A 15,562-nucleotide genomic window follows, 5' to 3' on the forward strand; every position below is an offset into this window, starting at 1 on the left:
ATAACAACAGCGGTTTTATAACTTTAAAAAGGTCACGCTACAACAAAACGTCATTACTTACATTTAGATGTAAACTTCTGTTCTTCAGAGCGCACCAAAGGGAAGAAAAGAGCTTCTCAGCGCGACACCATTTAGCCGCGCAACGGAGGACTTTATGTCCCTCCGCTTGGAGGGTCTCATTGTCAGGGTGAGTAGACAGATCCCAGAGCAGAGTCAGATGAGATGGTTAATTAGTGAAGGTATATTAGCTTCACAACGACAACAAATCAACAAAAGGAAGCAGGCTGGCAGTGGAGGCTAGGGTAGGCCGAAGACAGCTTTACTGGAACCAGGAAGGGACCGAAGGGAAGGGAAATCACCTGGCTGGTTGGAGGAGCCAGGGAGAGGCTTTTGAAGGTTCAGGAATTAAAACTGAATGCAGGTGTGCAAGGCCACCAGGTAGAAAAGGCCACACCTCCTGCCCCACTCCACCCTGTAGAAGCACAAAGCAGACAAAAACATAAGCAAAAAAACTAACACCAAAAAAAATAAAGGAAAACACCAAACCATAACACAGATTCAAACATTTTCATTTCCTGGACACACCTGCACTTGAACTCCTCCTTCATATGTAGGAGAAGGGAAGAATTGGAATTGGGCCTTTATCTCCTTTGATGCTCTAGCAGACAGTGATGCAGAGGTATTCCTCATTCCAGCAGATGATTTTGTTACAGAAAGCACGGTTCTTCTTTTTGTACCACATAAGAAAGTGGTCAGTCAGAAACTCCACCTACTTTTCAGAGGTCATTTTCACACCTTCAGAGACCCTAAAGCTCTCTCCCCATGATTGGAGCCCAAACCATGATTCCACCTTCTCCTTGCTGAAGGCCCGGTCCCACAGGATGTGATGGCCATGTCAGGGGTAAAAAATGCTGTAATTCTGCCACACATGCTCAGACGCGCTAACTTTGGGTCAAAATTGATCAATAAATGCATGTTTGTGGAATAGCAGTGATACAGACACTGGAGTCCATTCCACTGCCAGAGCACTGCTTAATCACGTGTAAGTGCGTCCTCTGATGCTCAGCTGTTAAACAGATGCTGTAAGCAGTGGTACAAAAGCAGACCGGCCGGGGAAATGGTCGTGCTACAGCCGTGCATGAACGCAGAATTTTGCCAGCGTTCTTTCCACGGCCCGATCTCGCACTGAAACTGCTGTTGCACTGCTGCTCCACGGCCATTGCACGGCTGTACCACTGGTACCACATGCAGTCACCCACGGCCTCAATTTTCGTGCAGTTCAAAAATTTTTTCTGTGTGTAACGGCAGACACATTTTGTACCGCGTGTCTATTCTGCGGCCACGTCTCGGCCATTGCACTACCAGTCCACTAACAGTGTCTGTACCACGGGGATGACGTGTTTTCCGTGCTCCAGCCGTGACATGGCCGTGAAAGTCAGTCGGACCGGCTCTTAATGTCGCAACCTTGTTGGAACATGGTGGCTATCCACCAACCACCCACTCCTCCATCCATCTGGAACGTCCAGGGTTGCACAGCACTCATCAGTGAACCAGACTGTTTTTTGTGTTCATGTCTGTCTGGATCCACTGCAGCAATAAAAGGTTTACGTAGACCTGCAGCCTCTGGAGGATCCTACACCTTGATGTTGGTGGACTCCAGAGATTCCAGCAGCTTCAGATATCTGCTTGCTGCTTTGTAATGGTATTTTAATCAGCTGTTCTCTTCATCCGATGGATTTGTCTGTCAGAAACCTTCCTCATTCTGGATTTATCTGCATGAACCCGTCTGGCTCTGAATCAGCTGCAAATCTCTCCCGTACGATATCCAAGTTGTACCATGACCAAGACATTTAACTATTTCACACTTTTCACAGCAGAGATCCTTTTTCTTTCCTGTATTGCTTGAAAATGTTGGTCAGCTTAATAATGTGGAACGTCCTTCTTTAGTAGTTTTTCCCTCAATTGAACTAATGAAAAACTAATGATCACAGGTGTCTGAGATTGATATCAGTGATCAGAGAGCCCAAGACAGAATATCATCCAGGAGTTTAATTGGAAAACAAAAATCTTTTTGACTCTTGAATACAATGTACATCATAAATTGGAATTGGAATTGTAAAAATAAGCATTACAATTGAATTGTGAGTTAACCTTGATGATCTCTCATCAGTTTGATAATATGATCTGTGCCACGCTGTTCTTGCATAAAAAAAATGTAAAAACTTTTATGAATTGATGTCATATGTGTTTATGTTAATAGTCTGGATGGAAACTGTGAACACTAGTTCATAATGTGACCATTGCAATAACAAAGTGAGGTTAACAACCTCTTTAGAAAAGGTCTTGGATGTATTGCTGTGAGAATTACTTGGGTTACTCTAAAAGGGATTATTAGGCTACACTGACCAGCTTTTCCCTTGTTCATTTCTTTGTTCACAGTTAAGTTAAGATTTGGTCTTTATAAGTGCCTTTTTTTTCCAGGCCGTGGCAGTGACTCCGAGTCTGATGGTCTTCCAAACAGGAAAATACCAGACATCCACAAGGATGACATGTTAGCACGGCGAACATCAGTCACTGAGCTCCGGACCGCCATGCCATTCAACCAATACCTGCCCAATAAGAGCAATCAGAGTGGGTACATACCGCTGCTGCTCCGCAAGAAGAAGAGCAACAAAGAAGCAGACGGAGGCGGGAGCTGGAGTACTGCCACGTCACCTGTGGGGGGGAATAGGCCGTGCAGGTAACTGTGGCTGAGATGAGATGAGATATTTTTAAGAATATATTGACATAAATTACAAATGTGTTAGTATGTTAATAACTGGACTTCATGTTTTCTTACATTTTACCACAGCCTCAAAGTTTTATTGAGACACAAACTTATGTTACATGTAGAGGACTGTAATGAGAGCAGCCATCTTCTTTGTTTAAAGAGTCTGATGCAGATCTGGAGGTAGCAGAGATGAAGATGCTGAGCTTCTCTTTGGGAGAGATCAGGAATGGATCCATCAGAAGATCAGATCATGGTAGATGTTCTGGAGATAAATGCAGGGAGGCAGATGGAGATGTTTGGACACGATGACAGGAGGAGCAGTGATGGTTATAGTGAAAGGATGCTGAGGTTGAAGCTACCAGAAAAGAAGTCTGGAGGAAGACCAAAGAGGATGTTCATGGAAGTAGAGGAGGACAAGAGGATGTTTGTGTGAATGAAGAGGATGAAGAGGAGAGGGGAAGATGGAGGAAGACGATTCGCTGTAGCGTCCTCTAAAGAAGCAGCCAGATATGTTATCAAAATACATTTCAAAATAAAATACTAATTTGCATCATTCTTCTCAGCACAGAGCAGAGGTGTTCTGATCCTTTCAGTCTGGGTGTTTGATAGTGCAGCAGCCAGATGTCTTACGTTTATAATGGAGTTTTCTAGGCTTTTTAACAAAACAAACTCTGATATGTTTCTTTGTTCCAAGTTTGCAACATCTAAATGCTAACTACCTATTACTATCCCATATGGTCATTTTCCCCAAATATCACATTTTTTTTCTGTAATTACAGCTTAATTTGTCATTAACATTCAAATGTACAAAAGAGCATTTGAGAGCTTTATGCAGTTTTTGCAGAAGTTGTGTGTATGAAGTTTGACAAACCACGACCATCTCAGTGCAGCTTTGGTTGGTGGAGGTAACTCACTGTTTAAAATATTTCAGTGGAAAGATTTAATTTATATTTTAGTATAAAATGTAATTTACAGAGTAGCAATGCAGAATTCCTACTTTGAAAGTAAAAAAATACTGTTGATAATTGAGTCTTTTGGGGGCAGATGTGTCGCAAAGGGAATGTATTTAACACTGACAGACACTACAGTGAGTACTTTCAGTTACTGCATATTTTTCTGTCTAGTACTGTGTTCAGATGGGCGTGGCTAATGGAGACCAGATGTGTGTTTCCATTGGTCCCCATGGATGCAGACTTTGCTGAATAATCTGAAATGAGACATGTTTAACCCATCATATCTATGATGTAGCTTGTGTGCTTTAACCTCTCAAAGCTGTGACGATGCACATCTATGAATGTTCTTGAAACCTTTGATATGCCAGAAAAGTCAGAAACATATAACAGAAGGCTTCAGCCTATCTGTTTCTTTTCCTTTAAAGGCGTAGGTTGTTGTTGGACGAGGATGAGATGTTTTAGATGGCATTTTTAAAGAAACCTGGTGCTGCGATGAGTGAGGACGCTTGAAGGTCTCGCTGTTGTTGCTGTTATCGTTTTGTATTAAGTGATACTTTAGCTGAACCTTGGTTCTAGAAGGAGGTTCAAGTAAAAACATCTAACATGTGTAGTGGACATCTTTATATTTCAATCCATGCATCCATCCATCTATTCATCCATCCATCCGTCCATCTTTAGAAGCTTCTGTTTCCTTTTCATTGCCATTGGGTTGCAAACTCCACACAGAAAGGCCCCAGCTGGGGTCCAAACCAGCATCTTCTCGCCGTGAGGTGAAAGCATAAACCACTGCTTCACTGTGCAGCCGGTCTTAAAGGGGCATTCACACCAAACGCCATTCACCTGACGTATAGGTGGCCACTTGCAATGTTAGTCAATGGTACAGTCACGACATGAGGTGATCTGAAGTCCTCCTGCGCAATTCGAGCGACGGGCGCCGCTCAGTCTGCCAGCAGCTCGATTTGAGTGACGAGGCATGAATTGGGCAGCGCAGCCAAAGTTCAAATATCTGAAGTCAGCTCGCTGCGTCGCATCTTCCAATCAGAACTCAGCTTTGGGCATGTGATGTTTTCAGTGACTCGATCAGCGTTTTAGTCCAGAACTTTCATCTTTTTCCTTTACCCATTGGAGCCGCAGGTTCTCAGAGCCCATCCGGCTACTTTCGGGTGAAACACTCTGGACAGATCACCAGCTTTCTCTCCCGCGGTGGAGCTCACTCGCTGGATATGCTGGCAGACAGAGTTGCTGCAGAGGCTGCCAGCTCGGCTTTATTGACACATTTAAGAAAAAGGAAAAGATCTCCTAATTTTACTTTTTGCTCCTCTGGTTAATATGAAACAGTGAGCCTTCAAGCTCAGCCACAGAGACACAGAAACACAGTGGAAGTGGCTGTCATACAGACACAGCCCCCTGTACTGGGAAAATCTTTGAATAATACTCATATGAACCAAAAAATTGAGACATGGTTACCAATGTTTTTGTAAATAAAAAATAAATAAACCTTATTTCTCAACATCTTCCGTGTCTTCATACATTCTAATTGATATCCACAGACACCGTTCCTTAAAGCGATCATCTTAAAGCATTAACTGGTAGCTCCTCCCACATGCACACGCGGCGTCAAGCTCAGGAACACATTTTTTTGACAGGTGACGAAGAACGGGTTCGTTGCGCAACAAAAGAGGGCGGGGCACATGAATTTGTCGCGTGAATCACATTTGCTGTGAATGCACATTTATATTTCATGATATATCAGAAGAAAGTTTTGGAGAAAACTCTCATAGTTGGTTCTAAATGCTGTAGTGTGTTGTTGTGCTTTTGTCATCATCTGCTACTAACTAGTCATTTTCTCCAACATGTTCATTGTGTTTCTTCTAAGTTTCAAGCCATTTTTTCTCTGTTTCTCTCCTTCTTTATCTGTCTTCCTCATGTCACTGAATTTCTCCAACACGTCTCCTTACCTCTACATGTGTCCAGTCCAAATGAGATTCCTAGCTTAATTGTCCCATCTAGAGAGTCCCTCAGATTGTGCCCCTGCAACCCCCCCAAAGCCCACATAAAGATTCAGGGCAGCAGAAGTCTGAAGGGGTGGGGGCAGACTGTGCCGTGCCTTCAAGTTCACAGTGTGACGGTGAGGAGAAGCAGTGTGCCCTGTAACCTCCCACAGCCGCAGCCCTCCAGAAAGACTGCAACCCCGCTGACGGTCACCTCAGAGCTCAGGTCTTTGCCTTCTGCTTGAGTGCTTTACTGAAGTCTTCCTTCTGCCTTTTTACATTAGCTCCAGACTGTTCTTTTTTCTTCTGTGTTTGAATTGAGTCAAATCAAAGCAGAAATACAATCTCTGCCATAAAATCCACTACATTATTTACTTTCCTGGAGGACATATAATAATAGGGATTTTGAAACACATTTATTAAAAAAAGAAAAATAAAACTGACCTCTTCCTTTAGACCTCCAGGTTTAGAGAGGTATGGAGATGAGCAGGCGTCTGAGGCATTCTCCTAAAGTCGGATTCAGCCACAAGAACCACTGAGCTCAGCCTGTAAGGAAGCTGTCTGACTGTCAGCTTTATTACAGCCAGTTTAACCCTTTAACACTGGAGCTCCAGTGTTTGTTCTTTGATTTACCGTAATGTTTTTACTGTTAACACAATAATTCCAGTAGATTCTGAAGGAGAAAAGTTCCAGAATCTGCTGGAATTATCGTGTTAACTTATGGAAAGGTACAGTATGTTAAAGATTTCGTGTTGAAGCGTCACCGACGACGATGCAGGTGTTAAAGGGGTTAACTCTGCAGAAGTTCAAATATCAAGGATTTTCTTTGTTTTTTCATTTATCAATTAAGATTAAGAAAGTCTGCCTACTCATTCTTTTACTTTCTTTTTTCAAATGTTATTCATTGTGTCACAACTCCCTCCACATTACCATTAACAGAGACATTGACTTATAGCATTACCTATGATAATGCTAGTGAGAATGCTGTGAAGATGAATTTGGCCGCTGAAGATGCTGAAACGCTGAAGCTGATAGCCAGCTAAAATATTAGCTACATGCCAGATTTGCTTAAAAAACTGAAAAAATCCTAAATAAGCCAAAAAAAGCTAGCATAAAGCTGAAATATAAGCTAAACTTCAAAACACCCTAATAAACAAAAAGCCCAAATTAGCCAAAACAGCTAGCATGTAGCTGAAATATTCGCTAAAATTAAAAAAAGTTGAAGAGATGAAGTTGAGACTTCAGAACACCCATCTCCTAAAAGAGCTGAATATTTTGAGTGCTGAATGAGCTGAATAGGTGAAGTAGTTGAAGAGTTACAAAGTTAAACTGGTCATTATGGTGATCTACTCCGCAGCATTTACACTAGGATCTGTGACAGAGCAGCAGCTCATCAGTGCTGTGTCCCAGCTGTTTGTCTCATGCAGTCCCAGTTGCAGTGAGTTGTCATCACAGCAGTCAGACTGCCTTCCAGCTCGGCTGTTTGCTCCGTTATAATTGGTAGGTGTGGAAGCTCATCTGAACTCTGGCCTGGATTTGGTCACCCTCTTGCACTAAGCCAAATGAAGGGCTGGGATTTTTGCTCATGTCATGTCTAAGCATCTTCCACCAGCCTGTATTAGCAGTGGATTCAGTGTTAATGGAAGCCCTGCTAGGACACTGAACGTGTCTGCGTGTGTCAGCTGCTGGTGCATGAGTTCTCACATAACAGGCTAAGCATTAAGAGCTGTGCAGGCGCAGTGCTGCTGCTTTCAGTGCCATTCACTGATGAAACCTAAAGACTCCATTCTCTCCTAAAAATCTGTGGGTGAAGTGAAGGTTCATCCAGGCTCATTTCAACATGAAGCTGAAGTTTCTTTGACAGGTCTGCTGTTGTGTTAAACTGCAGCATATCTAGAACAGAAAAAAGTTCTACAGTGAACTTTTAAAACGTTTTTTTTTATTTAGACTACATTCAGGAGAGAACAATGTCTCGCGTCTCTGTGTGTGCGCATGTGTTTTCTTGAAAATGTCTGTTCTAGTCGCAGTGGCATGCAGACGTGGCCACAGGGGGGCATCTGTTGGCTGCTGTGATGAGCTTTATAAATTGTGCAGACCTCAAAGAGGAACTTTAAGGTGATGAATATAATCACACAAAGTTATATTTCCACTTTACAGCAGCAAAGTCATATGTGAAAACATCTGGATGAAAGAAATGCTATAAAATATGCAAAGACCCAGAGAAGTAAATGGCCCGTAGCTTCATTTTACATAAGAATGAGCTTTTTTTCAAACGTGCCAGAGTCCAGTAGAGAAGTTCGTGAATACCTTAGGGTTGAACCCATACTCTCAGCCACACTCACTTGTGACCCGCCCTCAGGATGTAAGGAAATGAGATTTTCTTCCTTCCCTGACCTCGAGCTGGCTGGGACTGAAAGCTTGGCTGTTTTTTTCCTGGCCCCTCTCTTCTTGGAGTCTGAGAGTTTACAGGCTAACATAAAAGATCTTTATCTCACGGTGTGACAAGAGCTCATTATTCATTAAACTTTAGCTTGTCTGTGTAATACCGGTATGGATTTGTATTTAGATGGCTGTGAAGAGATCCAAGGTCATTTTTTTTTTGGATTTGCCTCCAAAAGCCTCCAGTCAGGCTCTTCCAGAGGAATGCTGCCTGATTATATAGAAGGATAACCAATTAAAAAAAACGGTTTAGTGTGTTTTGCTTTCTGCAGTACTCCAGCTCGCTCATGGTCAGAGGAACTCCTTCCCCATTCAGCATCTGTTGTAACAAACACCATCAACGCAGCTGGAGGACATCAGACGGAAACACACCCAGAGGATGCAGGAGGCACAGGTGCAAAGGGAGGCGATGCACCGGCTCTTCAGAGCCTGGCCTTGACTACTTCTGACTTCCATGTGTTGCCCAGTGCCATGGCAACCACTTCAGCGGGAGCATCAGATACAGACCGACAGAAGGGAAGGACACTAAGTGAGAGAGATGATGTAAAAGAAGAGAAGCCTTGGTTGGACTTTCTTCCAGCAACGTGAGCCTTGTCCCGCAGTAGCTCTGTATTGAATAAATGTCAGATGTATTAAAGCTGATCTTATTAGAACATGTGAGGTCAGAGGTCGTCTACAACCTGAGTCATAGGATGAAAAGTGCATGGTCTTTCCTAAATAAGACTTTGCATGCAATAGAAGGAAGATTAGATGTCAATTACCTTCTGCTATATTTTCTTGTGTTTTTGGTTTGAACTTGTCTTTTTTTCCTTTTTTGTTGAAGACTTAATGAGAATAACTTAAACCAAATCTGATCATAAATGAAAGACGACTAAAGAAGTTCTGCTAAAAGCATGTGGCACTCAGATGTCTGGGTTTACATCCCATAGTAAACAAGGACAACAAGCCTTCAGTGTGTTCATTTAGACACTCTTCCCTTTTCTTAATCTTCTGGGTCACAAACCATATTGGCCACACTGTCCCCGTCCTGCCTCCAACATGACAGCAGGATGTGTTTTAGCAGAGGCTAAAAAAAGCCCCTCTGATCAGGGCCAGACCTAAATGTGCTCACAGACTCATGCTTTGATGCTGTCCTTGTGCTGCTTAAAGATGCTCATTTTTGGTTTTTCTGTTTTCTATTTGCCATCAATTGTAATCATTCTTCAACCCTGATTTGCACGGTGGATGTTTTGTTTTGCACTTCTGCTTTAAACTTCTGTTTTGTGTGCTATGAGAAAGACTTCCTCGAATTTTTCCTGGAACCTGAAAGCAACAGCACAGCTGTAGTTCACTCAGATTATTTCTAGAAAAAAACACTCTTAATTGTTGTCTTGCACGTTGATGTATCTTGATTGTTGTATGCATTTGGTCTTGAGTTATCCTTCCCCCTTAGTAGCATGTTCTTTCTGTTTTCAACTGAGATTTCTTCAGCCTCCCATAAAAAGCAGTTCGATCTTTTACTCTTTATGTTTCTGCAGTTTTTTCCTCCCATCACGAACAGCAGACACATGTGTAACACCACATCAGAACACCTCTGAGCTTCCTCACAAAGATAACACACTTTTTGTGCTTATTGTGTTGTCCTTAACCCTTTAATACCAGGGAGATTTCCGGCATCAGCAAAATATCAAACGTTCTTTGAACTACACAATTAACGCATTTCCAGTGGATTCTGAAGCTGAGAAAAGGGAATTTCAGCGCAAATAATTCAAATTTCAACATGTTCAGTGGATGGGTTTTGTAAGTAGAGCCCAAATAGTGTCTTTAGAAATGTCTGTAGTGATGGACAAACATGAGTTTTGAAATTGTAGACGTTTCATTGGAAATAGTCACTTAAATCAAGTTTCTGATGGCGGTGTGATCGTAGCTTCAGAGCTAGCCTTCAATTAACCCTTTAACACCGGAGCTCCAGTGTCGCTTTTTTCCTTCACAATCCACTGGAATTATCATGTTAGCGGTTGAAAGGTTACAGTAAGTTAAAGATTTAGTGTTTAAGCGTCGCCGGTGACGCCTCAGGTGTTAAAGGGTTCAGAGCGATGCTGGCTGTGCTTGTAGTGAGCCCTGCATCCAGGCCCCCAGTTCACGCTGACTGTCTGCCGCAGCTTCTTTCTGAAGTCATGAAGGCAGATCAAAGTCTGCTCAGCGTTTGTCTCATTCACAGAACTCCTGCTCGCTTTTGATGGGATGTAATATTTTATAAGAGTTTGAAGAGTTTAAGTTATTATTGCCACAGAGGGTGGATCATAGCAGGGCAAAAAGACACAGGAAATGACTGAAATCTCTATCCATTTCTACATTTTGGTTCTACTTTTCAGGTTTTCTTTTTGCTTACTCTAACTGACTAAAAAGAGAGCCTTTTTTACCCAAAACTACCAGCTAATATATTCTCTAGAATCTGGAAAAAAAATCACTTTTCAGATAAAAAACAAAAAACATAATTTTAATGTGTCATTTTGCCTGGTAAATTGTCTCTTAAAATGATGTAAATAATGTAATGTTTTGCTCTGGTTTTCTCTCTTTGTCTGAATACCCAGGAGTATGAGCATGGTGGACATGCACGGTGAGGAAAACAGGCTGCAGCCACACAGTCAGGTGCGTCACGAGGGGATGTTCAACCAGTACAACCAGATGAAGGAGGACGAGAGTCACTGGCAGGATGTGAGTGTCTCACTCTAAACCTATCAGCTTATGCCCTGCCACATTTAGCCCACAACAGATTAGCCAAGCTTTACCTGATGTCCTCAACTCTTTTTTTTTGTCTTCATTAGGATCTGGCTCGATGGAAAAGCCGTAGGAGGAGTATATCTCAGGATCTCATTAAGAAAGAGGAGGAGAGGAAACTGATGGAGCAGTTATTGACAGGACATGCAGATCTCTCTCAGAGGAGAAGAAGCATCAAGACCTACAGAGAGATAGTCCAGGACAAGTGGGTGAATGCTCCGATGTAACCACTGAAATGTTTCGATCTAAAAGTAGGACTTAGATAAACAGTTGTGGTTAACCCGTCAACACCTGAGGCGTCACTGGTGACACTTAAACACTAAATCTTTAACTTTTCAACCGTGAACATGATGCGCCGCTTTACTCCCTCAGAATCTACTGGAATTACGTTGATCGTGTTAAAAATGTTACGTCCTGCTGCTACTGCTGGACTTTTTCCATCCAGTCCTTCTGCTCACCCGTCAGGTGTGGCCAGTGGGCCTGAATTGGCACCTGCTGGTTGTTTCAGACAGAGGAGGCCACACCAAAGCAGGCAGGGAGCAGAGCAGCAGTCTGAGGAGCTGGGTGGGTTTTAGTTGGTGTGGTGCTGGTTTGTTTTGTTCTCTTTTCCCCTCTTTGTCCTCAGCAGTCTTTAACTGCTGGTTTTTGTTATTTTAGTTTGGGGCTGGTAGTCTTAGTTTGCAGGCTTTGTTTGTTTTCTTTAGGTAGTTTTGGTTAGGCAGCCATTATCAGGGAGCTGCTGACTCTGATGGTCGACATGGCTGGTCACCAGTCTCTCTGACTTATTCTGTTTGGCTGAGGTTCCAATCCCTTTGGTTTGACTTTTTGTCTGAACCAGCTCACTGTTTTTCCCTTTTGCTTTTCAGGGCAGTTTCTTTGTTTCCCTTATTTAATAAACTGTGTTCCTTTTTCTCAGTGGTGTCCAGTTTTTGTTATGTTCCCATTTTTGGTTTTGGCCCTAGACTTGAGCCAGGTCTGCCCATTGGGGCTGTAGCATAAATGAAAAATGACAATAAATCAAAGAATAAACACTGGAGCTGTGGTGTTTAAAGGGTTAAACATGGCTGCATTTTCATATCCGGATTTGACTTGTCACAGTCGGAGTGAAATGAAGAACCATGGTTCCTTACATATGTTCCTACTCATGTGAGGCGTGATTCACTAAGATCCCTAACAAAGAGGGACGCTGACAGACTGCTCGTGCAATTCATTTAACATTTGCAGGTTCTTTACTTAGGCTCATTGCATGGTGTGTAACAGGCCCAAACTGTAGTATTTATGGGAGAATTGTTTTCTAGCATTGTGGATTGTGCAATACTTGGAGAGAACAGAACTAGTTCATGGATGTGGTCCTGGTGGAAATAGAAACAGTCTTGAAGATGATCTGGAACCTTTCACACACGCGGTGCTCGGTTTTCTGTGGCATAAGCTGTAATGTGGGAAACGCAGGATGTTGAAGTGTTCTCCCTGAAGCTAATCAGCCTGTGTTTGTGCTGATGATTGACCACAATGCCAGCAAAAGATGGGCTCTGGTAGTGGTCAGGGCTCCAGTCAGCTGCCCAAAGCGCAGCGATTGGAGCGGAAAGAAGCGTGGGAGAGATGGAATAGCAGAGGAGCAGACTGTAAACAAAAGAAACATGCAAGGTTAGAAAAAGTAAGAGAAAAAAGATCATCTATTTCAGCTTTAATAACCATGACCAGTGTCTTAACTCAGAAGGGCAGAGCTGAACATGTGATAACTTATGTCTGCACAGACTTTGTTTTCAACATTCTGTTTAGATGAGCTGGAAAGATGAATATTTTCTTCATTTGTTGAATCAACATCTTGGACACATCTACGCAGCCACTTGTTTGTAGAACTGTATCAGTTTATAACTGCCTTTAAATATGTGCAAAATATAGAAGCCAAACATCAGCTGGGAGCCTGCTTCACATTTGATAAATCCAGTGTTTCATATATGTCAGTTGTGCCTCTTTTGTCTCCTTTTGCAGAGAGCGCCGTGAGGAGGACCTGCGACAGGCGTACAAACAAGCAAAAACTCCAGAGGAAGCATCGGCCATCCTGCAGCGCTACGCACAGCGCTTCTCCATCAGTGAAACCATACTGGAACGCCTGCAGCTGCCAAAGCTCCTGGACCGCAGCGTGTCCGCTGACCCTTCCTTCCCAATCTCTCTGTCAGCCTCTCCCACAACTCCAGATCCTTTTGATGAAGGCCCAGACGGGCCCATGAAATATCTGCGACAACAATCAGCACCAACTCCAAAGTTCACATCAACGCTGGAGGCACGAATAGGAGAGATTCCCAAAGAGCCATCGTCCCAGCAGAGGCTCCCCGTCCGCTCTCGCTCATCTGAGCCGCCTTCAACCCGAGCCCTCTCCCCCAAAGCTGTGCCTTTGCTCTCCCCCAAGCCTTACATCCAGCCCCGAAGTGCAGCAGCTGAAACCTGGGACAGCAAGGTGAGGCGGGCCAGGTATCAACAGCACAGGTGACGTGCAGAAAGGAGGAAAGCTTGTGTGCTTTTAAAGAATATGTGCTTTGGACACCAGTTCAGGATTCAGTTATTCTTTGTTCTTTTGCATAAAAAGTGAACCTGATTAGCAAAAATATAATTCTGTTTGATGGATGTCTCCATGAGAAAGAACTGAAATGATTTGTCATACTTTAGCTGTACTTATGTCCACAGGGATGACGGGGGGGGGTCATTTGTTGGTTAAAAAAAACAAAGTCTTAAACTTTGAAGTAAATGTACTGTTTCTGTGTGGTGAAAATGTGTTGTTAGGTGGTTATCAAAGCAAACAGATCAGAGCACGTCTCTGGAATTCCTTGTCTGGAGTCAGACAGGTTTGGTTTGAAAGGAGCCCTCTGTTCTCCATGGACTGAAGAAGCTGATAGGAGGAGCCTCTCAATGTGAAGTGGACTCCCAGAGGACAAAGAGAGCCCAAACCGGCTGCTGAGAGAGGAATGAGAGCACTGATGTCTTCAGTTACCTCACTCGCAACTTTCTGCCTCTTTGTCACTGCGGCCTGATGAACAGATGATAAGTGAAGAAGAGAGGACGAAGTTCAGCAAGATGTGAAATACGTTAAGTTGTTTTGCTCTCTGTGTTGGAATTTTGTCTGCAGAAAAACAGGTGATGCAGCTGCAATTGTGTAATTATGAGTAGCAACAGTGACAAAGTGACAGAGGTGAAAGGCCCCTGTGCAACTTTAGACTATGGTCACATATCCCAGAATGCAACGGCGCGGCCACTGAAAGGCCAAGAGGGGTTTTTAAAGAAAAAGTTACAATTTTAAGGTGACCAGACTTCAATTTTTGGCATTGGTCAGTGACCTCCGGGGCACATTTTGAGGTCACGCTGTGGCCGGTGAGGATGATGATATTCTGAGATTGGGCGGCAGCTGGGGGCCACCGGGCGGGGGCAGCTCTGACTGGATGATGCTTAAATGTCTCTGGGCCCGGGGGTATATAAAAGCGTGCCTTTCTGCACGCCTGACTGCTGCCGTCTACATTCATGACCTCGCCATGGAAGTCCTGAAGATTCCCCCCATGCCTCCCATCACGTGGTGGCGGTTGTATTTGTGATTGTAGCATCACTCTTTTGTTTTTTCAGGCAGGAAGTGTAAACGGTGATGACGGCAGTGACACCCCTCACATGAAGCCTCAGAGCGAAGGCAGAGAAACTCCTAATTTCCAGGCATCTTCCCCCTTGTTTGGAAACAATCCTTCAACCTACACCGATGAGGGAGAAAGTCCATCCTCGACAACAGCCTCTCTAACTCACAGCCGCTCTGACGCAGCTCCCCAAGAGCACGCCAGGGAGCGCTCCACACCCCCCAGCCGCCCAACGTCACTCCCAGAGGTCAGATGAAGCTCTGTTCATAATTAAGTTAAATAAGAGCATAGGAGCAAACTTGAAACTTTAAAATGTCCACATTCATCACTAATATAGAGAAATGACTCCCACTTTTCATTAGAGCGGCCACGATTAATCGACTATTAAAATAGTCGACCACTAATTTAATAGTCGATTAGTCGTCACTTTATATTATATGGATTCACAGTGTAGTAAAGTTTATGAACAAAGTTCTGAGCGTTCAGCACCATAAATGTACTTTTTTATATTTGAGTCAGTGAGACCAAAACTTTATGTTTAGAGAAAAATAGTTCTTTGTTTCAGATGCCGACCTCATTTAGTTTAGTCTTGTACCTTTACCAGAAACTAATGAAGGACAGAAGCTGCACGATTCATTAAAAGTTTAATAAACTATCATCTTAATTGTCTTTATATTTAGTTAGTTTAAAGCTAATGATGGTTAAGATGTGTGTTTTACATCCAGTTTGCGAATGACCCAATTAATCGACCAATGTGTAAAAATAATCAACGATTAGTCGACTATTAGAATAACTGTTTGTGGCAGCACTACTTTTGATTAAACACATAAGTTTGGCCCTGAAATGAACTGGTTACCTGGTCAAGGTGTAGCGGCTGGGTGGCTCAGTGGGCTAGGTGAAGGGCTGACACGCAGAAGCCCTGGGTTTGATTCCAGGGTTGTCCACTTATCCCCACCCAGATTGGGTCCTTTGGCAAGACCCTTGACGCTGCTGCCTAACTGGGTCCCTGTGCCCCTCAAGTACAGGGTTGTGTCA

General features: G+C 43.3%; 1 protein-coding gene across 3 annotated transcripts in view; it reads left to right on the forward strand.

The window, feature by feature from the left end:
- Positions 1-15,562, forward strand: part of LOC112144669 (LIM and calponin homology domains-containing protein 1) — an 80,250-nt gene that overhangs the window by 50,495 nt on the left and 14,193 nt on the right. For all 3 annotated transcript variants that reach the window (XM_036216322.1, XM_036216324.1, XM_036216323.1), the window contains 6 exons: positions 2,482-2,740; positions 8,426-8,737; positions 10,727-10,850; positions 10,961-11,118; positions 12,906-13,371; positions 14,526-14,774. In XM_036216322.1, coding sequence (XP_036072215.1) covers positions 2,482-2,740; positions 8,426-8,737; positions 10,727-10,850; positions 10,961-11,118; positions 12,906-13,371; positions 14,526-14,774 — 1,568 coding nt within the window. The remainder of the gene's footprint in view (positions 1-2,481; positions 2,741-8,425; positions 8,738-10,726; positions 10,851-10,960; positions 11,119-12,905; positions 13,372-14,525; positions 14,775-15,562) is intronic.

The sequence above is a fragment of the Oryzias melastigma genome, linkage group LG2 (assembly GCF_002922805.2).
Source record: "Oryzias melastigma strain HK-1 linkage group LG2, ASM292280v2, whole genome shotgun sequence".
NCBI lineage: Eukaryota > Metazoa > Chordata > Actinopteri > Beloniformes > Adrianichthyidae > Oryzias > Oryzias melastigma.